Raw genomic sequence first — 18,573 nt, forward strand, 5'->3', positions numbered from 1 at the left:
GGGTCACAGAGTGGGATGTAGGGAATCTTGAGGTCACTGGACTGGGGTGTAGACAAAGAAGGTGAATTTTTTTAAAAATATGTTTTTATTGATTTTTTTAGAGAGGAAGGAAGGGAGAGGGAGAGAGAGATAGAAACAACAATGAGAGAGAATCATCGATCAGCTCCCTCCTGCAACTCCGGCATGTGCCTTGACCAGGAATCGAAATGGTGGCCTCTTGGTTCCTGTGTTGATGCTCAACTGCTGAGCTACACCGGCCAGGCAGAAGGTGAGTTTCAAAAGATATGGAAGTGAGCCTGGGCTGGTGTGGCTCAGTGATTGAGCGTTGACCTATGAACCAGGAGGTTACAGTTCAATTCCTGGTCAGGGCACATGCCCGAGGTGTGGGCTCAGTCCCCAGTAGGGGGCGTGCAGGAGGCAGCTGATCAATGATTCTCTCTCATCATTGATGTTTCTTTCTTTTTTTAAAAAAAAAATATTTTTATTGATTTCCGAGAGAAAGGGAGAGGGAGAGAAACATCGATGATGAGAGAGAATCACCGATTGGCTGCCTCCTGCACACCCCCCACTGGGGATGGAGCCCACAACCTGGGCATATGCCCTGACTGAAATCGAACCAGGGACCCTTCCATCCACAATCCGAAGTCTCCACTGAGCCAAACCAGCCAGGGCTCATCATTGATGTTTCTATTCTCTCTCCCTCTCCCTTCCTCTCTGAAATCAATGAAATATATTAAAAAATAAAAAAGATATGGAAGTGAGTTGCAGAAACCGGTTCTGTCCGGGTAGCTGATGCGTTTGTCAGCTCCTGTTTGCTAAACTATAGAAATTCAAGACTGCAGTCAAGACAGGCTATCAGAAGGGATTTAACATAAAAATTGTTCTGTGAAACCCTTTGACATCTAGTTAAATCTGTGGACCTCTTTTTTAAAAAAGTTAAATCTTTATTGTTGAAAGTATTACATATGTTCCCTTTTCCCCCCATTGACCTCTTCTAGCCCCTCATCTTGCCCCAGGCCTTCACCACCCTATTGTCTGTGTCCATGGGTTATGCATATAAGCATACAAGGTCTTTGGTTGATCTCTTCCCACCCACCCACCCTCCCCTGCCTTCCCTCTGAGATTCCAGTCTGTTCTATGCTTCTATGTCTCTGGATCTATTTTGTTCATGTTTATTTTGTTCATTAGATTCCACATATGAGTGAGACCATGTGATATTGCCTTTCTCTCACTGGCTTATTATGCTTAGCATAATACTCTCCAGGTCTGATCTGTGGACCTATTAAAAGAATAGTTTAAAAAGCATACATATGCAGCCCTGGCCAGTGTGATCAGTGGTTAGCGTCCACCTGCTCACCAATGGGTTGCGGGTTTGATTCCTGGTCTTGGTTGGGGCATGTGCAGGAGGCAACCAACCAATGTGTCTCTCTCACATTGATGTTTCTCTCCCTCTCTCCCCCTCACTCACTTCCACTCTCTCTTTTTAAAAATCAATGGGAAAAATATCCTTGGGTGAGAATTCACACACACACACACACACACACACACACACACACACACACACACACACAAAGCATGCACATGCAAAAACACACTCAGATACAAAAGATTACTATGAAACCAATTGAATAGTACAGGGGTTCCTCAAAAAGTTAAATAGCACTACCATATGAGCCAGGAATCCCACTTCTTGTATTTATCCAAAGGAGATGAAAACACTATCTCAAAGAGATATCTGCACCTCTACGTTCACAGCAGCATTATTCAAAACACACAAGATATGGAAACAACCTATGTGTCTGTCGACGGATGGATTAATACAGAAAATATAGTGTATGCATACAATGAAATATTAAAGCTGCATGTATGCCAATTCCACTCCTAAGAACTGACTGCTAGAATGTACAGCCATAAAAAATGAAATCCTGCCATTTGTGACAATATGGATGGACCTTGAGGGTTAGGATTAGGGAGCTAAGTCAGACAAAGACCAAAACCAGGTGATTTCATTTATACGTGGAATCTTTAAAAAATGAACTCAGAGAAACAGAGACCTGATTGGTGGTTGCCAGAGGTGGGGGTGGGGTAAGGGACATGGGTGAATGGTTAAAAGGTACAAACTTCCAGTTATAAATAAGTCATGGGGATGTAATGTATAGCATGGTGACTATAGTTAATAATATGGTATTGTGGCCCGGCCAGTGTGGCTCAGAGGTTGAGCGTTGGCCCATGATCCAGGAGGTCACGGTTCGATTCCTGGTCAGGGCACATGCGCGTGTTGCGGGCTTGATCCCCAGTGTGGGGTGTGCAGGAGGCAGCTGATCAATGATTATCTCTCATCACTGATATTTCTCTCTCTCTCCTTTCCTTTGAAATAAAAAACATATTAAAAAAATAATATGGTATTGTGTATTTGAAAGTTGCCAAGAGAGATCAATGTGAGAGAGAAACATCAACTGGCTGCCTCCCACAGGCACCCCAACTGGGGGTGGGGAGTGAACCTGCAACCCAGGTACATGCCCCTGTGGTGCTTGGGTCAACGCTAACCACTGTACACGCTGGCCAGGGCTGCCGTCTATATTAAAATGAAACAACATTGGGATGTAATAATAGATGGCATTTTTATTAATAAATCAAATTATAAGATATCCCATGATTCCAATTAGTGACGAATGTGAACAATATTTCATGATGCCCGTACAACCCTACTATAAAAATGAACTGATTTGATTTGGTTTGGCAGGAAAGTTGCAGGCACTGCTTTTATAACCATGATTTACTGCTAGAAATTCAAATTTGGGAATATAGCTAAATTTTAGTCATATTAGTGAAAATAAAGATGTACTATTTTCCTCCATCAAATTAATGGATACCCCTGGGAAGATTCAGAGAAGAGGCAAGATCTCAGTCAAGAACCCTTTCTGTAGTTCAAACGAACATTCCATGATGTTTCTTTCCTGGCTGTGTTCCTGGTGGTCATTGCAGGTTCCCACTCGAAGCTTGTGTTCAGGACCCAGTGACGAGATATTTGAAAAACAAGTTCATTAACACAAGTTCTGGCTCTCCTGACAGCAAACAGCTTCCAAGTTGTCGCAGACTGCCAGCTATTAAAAGGTTAAAGAAAAAGTTTTAAACAAAAACGCATTTCCTCATTTTCTTCTACTTAATCATTGTTCACCCGGCTATTAACATTTTTGTTAAGTTTCCTCCCTACTTTTATTTTATTATTATTTTATTTTTAAAATATGTTTTTATTGATTTCAGAGAGGGAGAGACAGAAACATCAATGAGAATCATTGATTGGCTGCCTCTTGCACGCCCCCTACTGGGGGTTGAGCCCACAACCCAGGCATGTGTCCTTGATGGGAATCCAGCCTGGGACACTTCAGTCTGCAGGCTGACGCTCTACCCACTGAGCCAAACCAGCTAGGACTCCTCCCTACTTTTATTACAAACAGTGACATACAGAAAAATGCATAAAACACATATAAGTTTCGTTTAATGAGTAATAATAGGGTCTTATTTCATATAATTTTAGGATGTTCATTCTCATTGCCAATAATGCTCTGCCGTGAATAAACCATGATTTAATAAACCATTCTTTTTATTTTTTATTTTTATTGATTTCAGAGAGGGAGAGATAGAAATATCAGTGATGAGAGAGACTCATTGATTGGCTGCCTTCTGCATGGCCCCTATTGGGGATGGAGCCCGAAACCCAGGCATATGCCTTGACTGGGAATCAAACCAGTGACCTTTTGGTTCCTGCGTCGATGCTCAACCACTGAGCCAAACCTGGCCAGGCTAACAATCTATTCTTCAGTTGATGGATGTTTGCACTGTTTCTAGTCCTGGGGTCCTACAAATAGTGCCAACTAGGAAATTTTAGTACTTATTTATAAGCCATTGTCAGAAAGGGATGTCCCTTAACTTGAGGGCCTCAGGATGAGAAACTCCGGCGCTGACAGGTTTAGTCCACTCTGCTACAGGTAAACTGGCCCCTCACTGCTCCCTTGCATACCAGGCACAGTTCCACCTCAGGGCCATTGCATTTGCTATTTCCTCTCCCTGGAATGCTCTCCCTAGATAGATACATGGATTCCCTCCCTCATCTCCTTCAGGTCTCTGCTCAAACGTTACCTCAGTGAGGCCTTCCATGCCAACACTTTCATTTATTTTTTAAAATATTTTATTGATATTTTACAGAGAGGAAGGGAGAGGGATAGAGAGCTAGAAACATCGATGAGAGAGAAACATCGATCAGCTGCCTCCTGCACACCTCCCACTGGGGATGTGCCCGCAACCAAGGTACATGCCCTTGACTGGAATCGAACCCGGGACCCTTCAGTCCTTAGGCCGACGCTCTATCCACTGAGCCAAACCGGTTTCGGCCATGCCAACACTTTTAGAAAGTGCACATTGGCACCCCCAGAATTTCTGATTCTCTTTACCCTGCTTTAAACTTTTTTCATATCCAATATTTAAAAAATATGTTTTTTTATTGATTTCAGAGAGGAAGGTAGAGGGAGAGAGAGAGATAGAAACATCAATGAGAGAGACTCATTGATCGGCTGCCTCCTGCATGCCCCCTACTGGGGATCTAGCCCAAAACCTGGGCATGTGCCCTGACTGGGAATCTAATTGTGACTTCCTGGTTCAGGGGCCAATGCTCAACCACTGAGCAACATCGACCGGGCCAATATTACTTTTACATATTATATATAAAATACTAGAGGCCCGATGCACGAAATTTGTGCAAGAGTAGGCCTTCCTTCCCCCGGATGCCGGCATGGGCTTCCCTCTGGCACTCCATACTCCATGATCTCCCTCACAGCCCCGGCTTTGTCCGGAAGGTCGTCTGGTCTAATTAGCATATTATGCTTTTATTATTATAGATATGTCTATATAAAACACATTATGTTACAATGCAAGCTATATAAATACATAGTGAAATGCAAGCTATACGTGTGTATATATGTGTGGAGGGCAACTCCGGCATTCAGACCGTTTTATTTATTACCTCTTCCCCAAACTAGAAGCTCTACCAGGGCCATGGTATTTCCGTTTTCCCCACTCTACCTCCAAACCTAGAACAATGCCCAGCACACAGTACAGGTTTAATAAATGTTTACCGAATGCCTCAATATGTAATATGTAAAATGCTTAAAGCAGTTCCTGACATACCATTTCAGATGCTTAGTAAAGGTTTGCTGAATGAAATCTTATCAGTTGATGTAAAAATGTCAAAGGTGAAATTTTACTGATCTTTTTCTTAAAGGTGTCCTTTACTCAAACTCTTAGATAAAAAGGCAGATTTACCTTGATGTGTTAAAGTGAACAGTTCATTCCACTGTCTTCCACCTACTCAAGAAAAAGAAAAGAGTGTCAGATGCTTGGCTAAGCTTTTCCATTCACTATAGTTGGTTTTACCCATTGATTTTTACAGCTATTGGGAGGCAGGGAAGAGAATTTTGACCCCGGAAGCCACATGATTTGGGGGCAGAAAGAGGAGTACTGGGAGGGGTCACTATGGGCCCAGAGAAAGGGCACAGTAGTGCCCTGGGCCACATGTTTCCAGACCTCAGAGGCCATCAGGGTGTGGCGCTGTGGGACAGCCAGGGACTGGGGCAATGTGTCCACTGTGTTGATGGGGCAGTCCTGGGAGCGCATCTCCTTGGCCAGCCGCCCCTTCTTCTTCAACGTGCAGGCTTCCTGGTATGGCGGTGAGATGGGGGGCTGCGTGGGTGGCGTGTACTTGTACTCTGAGCCATCCTCCAGCTGCAAGGACACACAGCAGGAAGATGGTGAGGATCTGGGAACCTAGGAGAGCACCCTCCTTCCATCTGCTTACTGTCAGTTGGGCACTCACGTCCAGTGGGTAACTGCGGTCCGAATCATAGGAGCTCAGGTCCCCACAGGCTACAAATGGCACAATGATGCGGGTGGGTCCATCTAATTGGTTGAGATCTGGATCTGACAAGCAGGGAGAAATAAGACAGGACAAGGCTGGGGTGCCTGGGATCAGTCATGAATTGGGCTGCAGCATGGGTACCGAGGCCTCCCCATTTATCCACCAGCTACTCTCACACTCCTCCACCGGAAATCCTTTATTTGGTTCAGATCACTTTCTCAGGGAGGCCCTCCATGATCACCCCTTCTAAAATATCAGCCCCACTGCTTTTTTCCACACTGTACTTTCTTTTAAAAAAATATATTTTATTGATTTTTTACATAGAGGAAGGGAGAGGGTTAGAGAGTTAGAAACATCGATGAGAGAGAAACATCGATCAGCTGCCTCCTGCACACCCCCTACCGGGGATGTGCCTGCAACCAAGGTACATGTCCTTGACCGGAATCGAACCTGGGACCCCTCAGTCTGCAGGCTGATGCTCTATCCACTGAGCCAAACTGGTTAGGGCTCCACACTGTACTTTCATGTCTATCTGCCTTTCTATCATATACAGCCTGAACCTTGTCTCACTCAATCATGCTTGCTACATGAGCAGGCTCTGTGCCCTTTCCCATTAAGAGCCAGGTGAGCCCAGCTGGTGTGGCTCAGTGGTTGAGCATCAACCATGAACCAGGAGGTCACGGTTCAATTCCTGGTCAGGGCACATCCCCGGGTTGCAGGCACATCCCCAGTAGGCGGCGAGCAGGAGGCAGCCGATCGATATTTCTCTCTCATCGATGTTTCTATCTCTGTATCCCTCTCCCTGCCTCTCTCTCTAAAAAAAGGGCCAGGCGTAAGAACCTCATGGGGCAAAATTCCCACATGGGTAGGGTTTCCACATGGGGGTGTGACCGAATCTTCTTAGGCTATAATCTCCTTAGGCGGGTGTCTCAACTGGGGCAGAGCTCAGACCTTCCTGGGACAGAATTTCACCAGGTCCAAGGGTAGTTATCACTAGAGGACTGGGCTGAAGATCCTCCTGGGATATAATATCCAGATGGTGGTGGTGGTGGGATTTCCACCAGAGGGTGGGGCTGAGTCTCTAGGGACAGAATTCCCATTAGGAACAGAGTCTCTACCAGGGAGTGAGGCTGAGAGTCTTCCTGAAACATAAATTCCACAAGGGGGCAGTCTCCCCAGGGACAAGCACGAGGCTCTCACCGTAAGAGTGGTCCAGCAGGGGTTTGGTCAGGTCTGGCAGGAAGCCCTCAGGGGGGTCATAACCCTGACAGACAGCGAAGGCCTCTGTGGGTGAAAAGTAGAGTGAGGGGCGATTGTCATCTCCACCTCGGGGCAGGACATGTCCCTGAGATGGCATTGACTGCCCAGCCCTTCCACCCCACTGACCGATGCTGGAGTTCCGGCTGCTCCTAGGCTTGGCACAGAGCACGTTGGAAAAGAAGACACGTAGCTGGCTGTAGATCAGTGTCACATCCCGGCCTCGGAAGATCTGCAGGGTGGAGAGGCAGAGATGGAGGCATGAGGGCGACCCTCAGGGACCCATCTCTGTCCCCCACTAGGTTTCCCAAGGCTTACCTTGGCTACAAAGCAGCCCCCGGGCTTCAAGACGTGTGTAGCAATGTTCAGAGCCTGTGGACAGGGCAGATAGCTAAGGCTGAGGCAGAGATAGCCAGGAGGGGGCCAAACTGAGGCAAGGGCAGCCAGGGTTACTCACGGCTAGGAGAAGCTGGGCCTGCATATACTCATCAACATCATGGAGGCCAGTTACTGCGGCAAGAGGAACGGCATTAGGGGGGCCATCCAGTTCTAGCTATCTTCTTGTCCCAGAGAGGTTAGAAGGCTAAAAACATTTCCCAGGCTCTCTTATTGCTAAGGTTCTGCATGCAAATTAATACCTTTCAACGAGATGCACATTCTGAGCTCCTAACCCCTAGGAGCTCATTTTAATTCTCAAAACAACCTTATCTGCAATTTTCTTTATCATCATTTTTACCTCCAGTTCAGATTCTTAAACTCCAGACTCAAATCAGAGTTGACATCTCAGACTTGAGCTGTCCAAAACCAAACTCCTGCCCTTCCTGCCCAAACCTGTTCCTCTCACCATCTTCCCTGTCTCATCTGACCCTGCCAGTTGTTCAGACCAAAAACCTTCATTACCTTTGACAAGCTCCATTCTCTCCTCACACCCATATTCAAGCCATTTGCAAATCCTGTCAGCCCTACTTTCAAAAGATCTCCTGAACGGACCCTCTTCTCATCACTACTGTCATCACTCACCTGGATTACTGCAATGGCCTCCTCCTCCCCAGGCCCCCCCCCACCCCCGGCTTACATCCTCGCCCCTCACACTGCTCACAGCAGCCAGGGGGATCCTGTCACAACCCAGAGACAGGCATGGCCCTCCACTGCTCGTAACCCTCTCATGGTTTTCTCTGAGTTCTCATTTCAGTGAAAAAGTCAAAGTTCTTACTGTGACCCATAAGGATCCACACAAGGATCTGTCCTTCTGTCACCTCATGACCTCACCTCCTACCACCCTCCTCACTCTGATCCAACCACACTGATCTCCACACGGGTGTTCACACACACCAAGCACCCTCCCACCTCAGGGCCTTTGCACAGCCTGGTCCTTTGGCCTGGATTGTTCTTCCTCCCAGGCATGCCTCTGGCCCACTCTCTCACCTTTAGGTCTTTGTGAGACCTTCCCTATCCACTTCATTTAATATTCCAATAGGTACTCCCTCCTTCCCCTTTTCATTGATTTCCCCATGGTGCTTATCACCTTTTGAGATGCCACAGAACTCAATCATGTTTCTTTTCCATCTGCTCCCACTAGACCACCAGTTCTATGAGGTCAGAGATTAGTGGAGTTTTATTCACAAATGTTTTCCCAACATGTAGAACAGTGCCCAACACACAATAGGTGCTCAGTAAATGTGTGTTGAATGGATGACTGACTGAATGACAGAAATGAATGGGCTGTAAGATAGATTGGAGAGCTGCAGAGAGAAGCAAGACAAGATAGGAAAGGAGGGAAAGGTGGACAACAGACAAAACTGAAGTGGTAGGAGGGAGAAGACAGAGGCAGAGAGCAGGCAGCAGGGTAGGGAGAAGTTGCCAGATGTGGGAAACAGCTGACAGAGGAGGAGAGGCAGGGAGTTGACTTGGTGAAAGAAGCCAACAAAATGGGAGATACAGAAAGACACACATGGGACCCCCCCACCTGGTCTCCCAACCCGTGTTTACCATCGGGAGCCCCGTCACACACCACTAGGTCCGCGGGGCAGCCCTCAAAGTGCCGGATGATCTCCTTGGCAGTGGACAGCTATGGAAGAGAGGGCGGATGAGTAGCCCCAAGGTCCCCGCATGCTGTGGCCATCTGACCCCACCTGTCCATGGCCCTAACCCATAGGTCCAGAGTCAGACAAATGCTCATGCTTTGCCTAAGACCACACTCGGTCTCTGAGGACACAGTCCCATAATTTTTTGCCATCTCTCTGGGATGACAGCCTGCTGGCTCTGTTTCTCTGCTTCCCTGTCACACTCTCTCTGGTTCTCTCGGTTACTTTATTTCTGTCTCTCTCAGTCTGTTTCTCTGTCTCTTCCACTTTCTGTAGCCCCCAGGTGAGAGGATCTTCACCCAGGAAACACCTCCCACACCCTCAGCCATGCTCTTACCTGGGTGATGTCCCCCTGGATCTGTAACACACCTGGTAGTGGAGCCATAGCTTGAAGGTCCACAGCCACCACATGGCCAGACCCCTGTGGACTCCTGTGGACAACACGACCCATGTCAGCCCAGTTTTCACTCCTGGCCCGCCCACCACCTAGCCTGCCCTCCAGGAACCCCCCATCTGGGACTCCACACTCACCCAATCTTCTGGCTCAGCACCTGGCTCCAGCTGCCCGGGGCTGCACACAGGTCAACTGCCCGTGTCACACCTGAGCACACATAGGAAGGTGTAGTGTCAGATGCACCTACTGCTCCAACCTGGGGATCCTGCAAAATTCATCCCTCTCCCCTGGGGAGCTCCCACATCTATCTTTTGCCCAGGGGCCCAAGACTTCTTGAGTATGTGCACACCTTCCTGCTTGGCCCCTGCCTCACAGACCCTTCAAGTTAGCCCACCCACCACAGATCGCTCTGCAGACCTAGTTCATTTGCCTGTTCCCTGTGCCTGCCCCATCCCCCAGTGATTTGCCTGCCAGGTGAGGACCTTGAAAGAGTCGGAATTCCTCATTGAGTTGTAGCAGCTTGAAGGCACTGCGGGCACGCCAGCCATTCTCCTTGGCCAGGCGGTAGTAGACATCCCGCTTGTCCTTCGATGTCCGTCCCATCTTGCACACTGTTTGCCTAGGGACCTGCCAACAGTAAGTTGATGCCATCCTGTATCAGTAACTGGGTGAGTGGACCACCACCTGTCTCTGTGGGTCAGTGAAAAATCACACTGGGCTCATCTGGCCCACGTGACAGCTCACTCAGCAGATCAGAAGACTGGAACCCAGTCACCGATCCCACTGACCTCACAGAGCCTGAAGAACTCCAGACTGAACCTAGGCTCCACCACTCACCCCCACAGAACCCATCACTCACCACACTGATCCCCCAAACCCCAAACTTATCTCATAGATGAATCATTACTGATCCTGTCAACCTCCACTCTTGTCACCCACACTCCACATATTACACCCCAAGACTCTATCAACCCTTCTCTGCCCACCTTATCCCCATTAATATCTCAGTGTCTCCCCAGATGTCCTCATTGCCCCTAGATTAATATAGCCCTATTAGTCCCTCATTAATCCCTTGTTTCATCCCCCTTAATACTATCTCATTGTACTCCCCACCCCCTTAATATCTCTCTCCCTACCAACTTTTTATTAATCCCTGAAATGATTAGGTCCCCAGTAATTCCTTTATTACTACATTGTTATCAACACCCATTAATGCCTGGAGGATCATGGCCTATTAGTTCCCATTAAGCTCTCAATTGCTATGATTTATCAGTCCCCATTAATTCAGCCCTCCAATTGATCTCTCATAGATCACACCATTTGTACCTTGTAATTCCTTCATTACCACACACTAATGTTAATCCTGGATGATCAGTTTCCCATTCTCCCCTCACTGCACATTTTGCCCCCCAATAATTACTTGATGATCACCTCCCAGCACCTTACTATTACCCTTTCTTTGCTCAATTACCATTAATTCCTCAATGATCATGCCATGATCACCCATTAAAAGCCTTTGACTACAACACATTTCCTTTTCTTGATCACTGCTTCCTTTAGTTCCTTGATCATGACCCCCACTGGTCTCTATTATTCCCTGCATAGCCTCACCATTATCTTTTCAATTACTATGCCCAGCACTCTTCATTAACCTGTAGAAGTCATACCTCCATCAATCCCTCAGGGATCACACCCCCATTTGCCTTCCATTACCTTCTAGTTGCTCACTCTACCACCATCTCATTAATCAATGACCACACCCTCATTGGCCCCCACGAACATGTCGACCATTAGCCCCTATTGATCCCTCCATCACAGCCCCACCAGAGCTCCGTACACTCATGCCTTCCCCAATTAACAGCCCTCTGGTTACACCACTGTTCCCTCCTCTATATTAACTCAAAGACCATGTCCCTACTGGGGCCTTCAGATCCTCCCTCAAGGCGGATCCACTGATATCTGGACCCCTGACTCCCCCAGCCCACCCCGCGATATAGTAGTCCCCTTCTACTCGCAAACCTGGGGTCTGCAGCCTCCCCGGTGTCAGCCGGCCAGACTACTAGCTGCAGCGACGAGGGCGAACTTCTCTCCTTCCCTCGCTGGCGGGACAGTGCAGTCGTGCCTCAACTGCACTCCGTGCCCCAGGGCCTACCGTAGCTTTCCAAGTGGGGAGGTGTGGGACGCAAGAGTCCGGTCCGCCAGACCCCGAGTCAAACCGGTGAGGAATCTTAGTGCTTCAGTTTCTGTTCTCAGTTGCTCTGAATGCCGATCGCGCACGCCTGCGGGCTGCTGCAGCGGGGCAATCCTGTCATCGTGGAATGCGGAGGCTCCCGCGAGGTCCGGACCGACCCGAACTTACAGCGCGTGTCCCGTCACCTTGTGTCGACGTAGCTGGACGGGAGGACTGCGGTTCCCAGCATGCAAAGGGCATGACCAAAGCTGCTGAACTGGCGCATGCGTGGTGGAAACGTCACAGGGGACAAAAACTGCCTTTGTTCTTTTGTCCCAAGGCTAAGATCGGTTTTCTCCCCACCGCTCCTTCCTTCTCAGTGGGCGGTGTGTGGACTACATTTCCCAAAATGCAACGAACCACGACAGCGCCCATTCATTTTAGGAGTGCTGCGAAGTGAAATTAGGCTGGGTGGTAGGCGGGAGAGGAGGGAATGTGCGTTCAAGTGCCCTAGCTCGCTCCGCAGCATCTTTGCATTTCACTTCCTCAACGTGATGCTGCCCATTTTAGAGCTTCAGTTTCTCCACCTGTGAAATGGGGAAATAAGTACTACAGATTTCACAGAGTTATCGGGAAGACTAAACACCTCTCCACAAAAGAAACGCCTAGACCGGTGGAGGATTTTCGAAGAGTTTATTTGAGCCAAACTGACAGCATATGCTGGGGAGCAAGATCTCAAACGTTCCCGAGGATAACAGTTTTGCAGCTGCTTTTATGCATTTGAAATGAAGGCGAAAGCTTACATGGAAAATTGGAGAAAGCAAGGCAGGGATTGGATTACAGGATAGTTAAGATTATATCTTCTCTTGATGGCTAATACCCCCTTTGGAGGGTATTACTTCTGATATTTCAAAGATGTGTTAATCGAGATGCACAAGAATAGTGGACAGGGCTGGCTTAAAACCTTGCACTAAAGAAGTTACAGGCCTAGGGCGTAACTACACACTGGCCTTGGGTAATTCTGTGTTCTTCAAGCATTTTTAACTGCGACCCATAAAAACAAACAAACAAAATCCAACCCTATACATCCCCACCAGTGCAAAGGCAAATATAATGGAAGCATTTATTATACAGTTTACCATGTACCAGGCACTATTCTAAGTGCTCTCAATGGTGTGCTGGTAAATGGTTAACAACCAACTATTTGAGGGGAGAGAGGGAGGAAGCCCTGATTTCAAACATTTGCCAATGTCCATGGTTTACACAACTGTCATCTTGCTAGATTTCAAGTTACTGATATGTTGTCACGGAACACTGAAGTGCACCATTGTATAATATTTTTATCTTAAAGTTAAAATAGGGGTAACTAAACCCAAGAGCATAGAGAATAGTGAAATGTAGGAAAATAAGAAAGTGAGTTTTGAGTATTTATTATCTTTACAAATATATAATTTATTTAATTGTAAGTTTATATCGTTTTGTTTTTAATGGCAGCTGTGTTTAACAACCAGTTCACAAAATTCCTGAAAATTGATCAAACAATCTGTACAAGTAGGTTCCAGTGCAGCGCTGAATCCTTTCCTTAAACTCATTTTAATCCTTACAACAACCATATGAGCAACTTACTGTAATTATCCCCAATTTATAGATGAGGAAACGGAGACAAGGGAGGGTGTATAGTAAGTCCTCCCTTAACATTGTAAATATGTTTTTGGAAACTGGGACTTTAAGTGAAATGACATATAATGAACAAACCAATTTTACCATAGGCTAATTGATATAACAAGAATTAAGTTTCTACAGCAAAAAATCAATTCCTAAAATAAAGACCAAACTTCTAAAACAAAGACCCCAAACACTTGTAATACTAAACATTGAAATAAATGTGAGCTATCCATACATTTAAGAAAGATCAATAATAATAATAAAAAAGAAAGATTAATAAAAACAAATAAGATATTTATTTTCTAACCCACTTATTCCAGTTCAGGGTCATGGTGGTTAGAGTCTATCTCCATAGCTCAGGGTGGAAGGTAGGACCCAACCCTGGACAGGATGCACTCACATACACACCCACACTAATTCACTTTGGGACAATGTAGACATGCCAGTTCACCTAATGTGCATATCTTTGGGATGCGTGAGGACACTGTAGTCCTGGAGAAAACCCATGCAGACATGGGGAGAACATGTGAATGCCACATAATGGCCCCAATGAGAATTGACTTCTTTCCCCTCATCGATGGTATAACAAAGCAACATTGAACAAAAGAATGTTATTTGAGGACCACTTGTACTCAAATATATATATTAGGTATATAAACATATATGCTATTTAATATATATGTGATTATATAGAAATATAGTGACATATAATATTTACTAGTATATAAGTTACATATTATTAATCAAACATAAGTATAAATATGCTACTATATGTAAATATAAGAAAATATATAATAGCATATATTTATGCATTCTGTATAGTGTATATGTAAAATACATGCACAGCATAAATATGCTAGTATCTATATACATTTACTAAAATAACTGTACTAAATATAAATATACCATTAAAAAAAATCCTCACCTGCAGATAGAAAGAAACATCCACATGAGAGAGACACATCAATTGGTTGCCTCCCACATGTGCCCTGACTAGGGGTTGGATTGGGTCTGCAACCTGAGGTAGGTGCCCTTGACCAGGAATCAAACCCATGTTCTAACCGCTGAGCAACCAGCCAGGGCTAAACATACTATTAAATATGTAAGTATCTAATGTTATATCAGGTGGTATAAAAGCTATGAAGAATAATAAGGTGGGGTGTGCCGAAACCGGTTTGGCTCAGTGGATAGAGCGTCGGCCTGCGGACTAAAGGGTCCCCGGTTCGATTCCGGTCAAGGGCATGTATCTTGGTTGCGGGCACATCCCCAGTGGGGAGTGTGCAGGAGGCAGCTGATCGATGTTTCTCTCTCATCGATGTTTCTATCTCTCTATCCCTCTCCCTTCCTCTCTGTAAAAAATCAATAAAATATATTAAAAAAAAGAATAATAAGGTGGGGTGAAAGAGATGGAGAGGCATTGAGCTGTTTTTTTGGTTATGTGTCAGAGAAGTCTTCTCTGGGGAGGTGACATTTGGGCTGAGACCTGAAGGGGAGCACACCTTACCAATATTTGGAGAAAGAATACTCCAGGCAGAGGGAACACCAAGTGCAAAGACCCTGAAGTGGAAACAAGGGTGGTGAGTATTAAAATAACTGAATGATGGAATCATCATTCCTTAGAACCGCGAGCGTCACTGGACAGGGGTGTCTGTTCTTTCTTGTTCACTGCTACCTCCCAAACACCTAGACGAGGGCCTGGCACACAGTGGGTGTTAGGTAGCATGTTTGCTGAATCCACCCTTTTGTTAATTTTTTCTTCATTCCTTCCTCAGTGGTGTGTTTTGCATTTATGTGGGGCCCTGGGAGGTGTAGACAGATGACAGACGTATACAGAGACAGGGAGAGACACCTCCTGGAGTCTCTGAGAGCCAGGGAGGAAGTTAAGAGCTTGCAAGGGGAGCTCCAGGGACTTGTGGGGGTGGTGGGAACACGGTTGCCTGCAGAAGTAAGCAATTGTGAGACAGCAAGGATTCCAGCCACCAGCCATTGCTCCACTGAGAGGAGAGGCTGCCAGGCAATGGGGACCCATGCAGACATGTTCACCCTGTGGGATGCTTTCCATGTCCTGTTTTCTTGCCTCTCACAAAGAGGATGTTTACTTTTTTTTGCAAAGAAACTTGCTTCCTCCAACAGGGCCAGGGGATAGGAGGACAGGAACCAGGCTCTGAACTCCCCAGGCTCTTCCTGAAGTAGGGTGTCGGCCTGCAGCTCCCACCCGACACCCCACTGAGAATAAAGGTGTCCTCTCCATGGTCTCCTGAAGAGGTCAAGGAGGGGAAGCTGCCAGGCCAGCTCTGTACTGGAGAACATCTCACAGCTTGAGGGAAAGACGCGGGTGGTCCAGGTGTAGGGGCTACTCACTGACTCAAATGCCTTGCTGCCCTGGGGCTGCTTTGAGGGACCAAAGAGTTACTCAGTGGGAGGCCTGCATGAAAGGGGAGATAAGAACCCTAAATGCAACCTGTGAGAGACTGCTTTCACAGCAGGAGTTGTCCTCATGAATTCCTTTCACAAATATGTTATTGAGCAATTACTATGTTGTCAAGCATTGTTCTAAGTGATTTACCAGTATTCATTCAACCTTACCAACGGCCCCAGGCATGATCACGCCCTAGGGGAAGCTGAAACTGTCAGATTTCACAAGTTGCTCCTGGCCAAACAGCTACAAAGTGGCAGAGCAGGGAAAGCTTCCTCTGTTAACTGTTGCGCTCTGCTGCTCCCTCCCCTGAAGGCTGCTGAGTAGTGACCTGTTTTAATGAAAAGCAGGGGTCTGCTTGGAAGGACTGACAAGAACCCAAACGGACTTTTTTTTTCTTTTCCAAACGGACTTTTAAAAGATTCACTAGGAATTCCAAATGTCACCCAAGAGCCTGCTTTCCTGAACCAACAAAACTTTTAAATGACTGAGGAAGGGCCCTACTGTGATGAACTAATAAAGCATTCTTATCCCTGACACAGCTTCAATACCTAGGTCAAGCTTAAAGACATCTGTTCCTTCCAAAGCAAGCTTCCCTGCACAGTCAGATTTCCCTTTCTCTTTGTTTCCCTACCAGCATATGTTGAGCACCTGCTATTTGCAGTGCCTTGAGGCTTAGCTGAGCTATGGGGTATAGAGCTGGGTGAAGGTTAGTCCCTCTCTTAGAAGAGTTCACTTGGCAGAAATAAACAAAATAATAATGATAATATGACACTAATAAGGGGCATTTATTGAGCACTTGTTACGAGTCTGGTAGCCCTGTGCTGGGCAATGGTGGAGGGCCTGGGAGTGGAGGGGAGTGATTAGAGTAGGAAGCTGCTGGGGGGTGGTGGTAGATGGGGGTATGCATTTCTTTGTCCAAGGTAGGACCTAGTTCTTTGGGCAGGACGCTACAGACTTTTCTTGAAATCTAGACAGCTGCTTAGCTCGCACCCCCTACCCCCTTAGCCATCTGGGCCAAGGCCTCTGCTAACAGGTGTCTCTTTCCCAGGCCTGCCTGTAGCACAGATGTGTAATGGCTCTGAGGGGGTGGGGTATCAGAGGAGAGAGACATCAGAGTAGGCCAGGATAGACAGGGGAGTGTGTGTGTGTGTGTGTGTGTGTGTGTGTGTGTGTGTGAATACCTCCAAAGCATCTCACCTACCTGTACATGTTCTCAGCCACAAACATACATTTGTGAGCTCCACATGTGTCTTCCTATGTAACTTGCCTGGTTGTATATTATGTCTACCCAGTTGCATCTTATGTCTATGGCTGCCTGTCCAATTTGTGTGTTTCCTTTTTAGCACCTGTGTGTATTGGTACTGTCTACTTGGGCAATTCATCTATATGGGACTGTGTGTGTGTGTGTGTGTGTGTGTGTGTGTGTGTGCATGTGCGCTCCTTGATTGTTTATGTGTCTCCTTTATAATGCTTGTGGGTGATTAGTGTGTTTCTTCTGTGTGTGTCTCCTATGTATGTGCGTCTTTCTTCTCTGCCACTGTGCTTCTGTCTCTCTTTGGTGAGTGGCTGGCTATAGGTATGTGTGCTCTATGGGTATTTCTTTTTTTTTTGGTTCTTTTTATTTATTGATTGATTTTTTTTAAAGGGGAGAAGAAGGGAGAGAGAGATCAATTGTTCCACTTTATTTATGCATTCATTGGTTGATTCTTGTATGTGCCCTGACTGGACATCGAAGCCACCACCTTTGGAGTATCAGGACAATGCTCTAATCAACTGAGCTACCTGGCCAGGGCACTACGGATGTTTCCTTTGGTGCCACTGTATATGTACCATCTGGTTCCCTTGTTTCTTCTTTATGCAGCTTTAGGTGTATTTCCTTTTTATAACAATAGGAAGAGAACACTCTATATTCTGATTTTCCTGATTGAGTGCCTGTCTATGTTTCCCACGTGTTTCTTCTCTGACTTGATATGTCAATAGTTATGTGCATACACTGTGTGTGCAGCTACCTGCTTGAATACAGTTGTGTGCGAGTCTGTGGCTGTGGCTTCTCTGTCTGTACAATCATGTCTGCTGTGAGTACCTCTCTCTGCCACCAGAGCTGGATGTGGTCACAGGTTCACACATGAGTTCATATGCACACAGGTGTCATTATAAAGCCTGAATCTGGACTTTGGCCTCGAGGGCTCTCTGAACGTGGAAGTGTGTGTGTGAGGCACTGGGCCTGTGTATGCTGTTGTTGGCTGTGTGAAATCAGATTTGTCTGCGCACTTTGTATGTGGCTGTGAGTCTGTGGGCCATGATGTCCATGAATCTTCAGTGGTTCGGTGTGAGCCTATTCCTGTGCCACTCTCTGCTTTCTGGGTGTGGTCTGGGGCTGTGGGTGATGAAGTCTGCAAGACTAAGTCACTCTGTGCGGCTGTGAGTGTGTGACTACCATGGCCTGGGCTCTCCATGTGCAGTCTGTGTGCATTCATATTTGTCAGCACATATTCTGTGTGTGTGGCTGTGGGTCTGCATGGAAGTTTGTATCTCTGTGGGTGATGGCAAGTCTGCCGCTATCTCTGAGCCCCTGGATGGAGCTGAGTGTGGGGGAGTCTCTCTCCTGCTGTGGGGAAGTAAACGCCCCATCCCTCGCCCTCCTCCAATTGCACTTGGGGTGGGGGCATCTAG

At 46.6% G+C, this 18,573-nt stretch overlaps 1 protein-coding gene across 7 annotated transcripts; it reads right to left on the minus strand.

Moving 5' to 3' along the window:
- Window positions 1-2,602: 2,602 nt before the first annotated feature.
- FTSJ1 (FtsJ RNA 2'-O-methyltransferase 1) lies at window positions 2,603-12,054 on the minus strand. Of its 7 annotated transcripts, none has more exons than XM_080652735.1 (13): window positions 11,666-12,054; window positions 10,129-10,273; window positions 9,784-9,853; window positions 9,590-9,683; window positions 9,158-9,236; window positions 7,626-7,678; window positions 7,487-7,540; window positions 7,298-7,400; window positions 7,112-7,195; window positions 5,870-5,967; window positions 5,581-5,778; window positions 5,320-5,361; window positions 2,603-3,104 (listed from the first exon to the last, which is right to left on the minus strand). In XM_080652735.1, exons 2-12 carry the CDS (start codon window positions 10,247-10,249, stop codon window positions 5,329-5,331), a joined length of 987 nt encoding a protein of 328 aa, XP_080508861.1. In that variant the 5' UTR covers window positions 10,250-10,273; window positions 11,666-12,054; the 3' UTR covers window positions 2,603-3,104; window positions 5,320-5,328. The 7 variants fall into 7 exon arrangements, with proteins under 7 accessions (XP_080508861.1, XP_080508859.1, XP_080508860.1 ...); XM_080652733.1 differs by having other exon boundaries at window positions 5,870-5,973; window positions 11,666-12,035; XM_080652734.1 differs by having other exon boundaries at window positions 5,870-5,973; window positions 11,799-12,027.
- Window positions 12,055-18,573: the final 6,519 nt, after the last annotated feature.

Source organism: Plecotus auritus (genome assembly GCF_963455305.1).
Source record: "Plecotus auritus genome assembly, chromosome: X".
NCBI classification, from domain to species: domain Eukaryota; kingdom Metazoa; phylum Chordata; class Mammalia; order Chiroptera; family Vespertilionidae; genus Plecotus; species Plecotus auritus.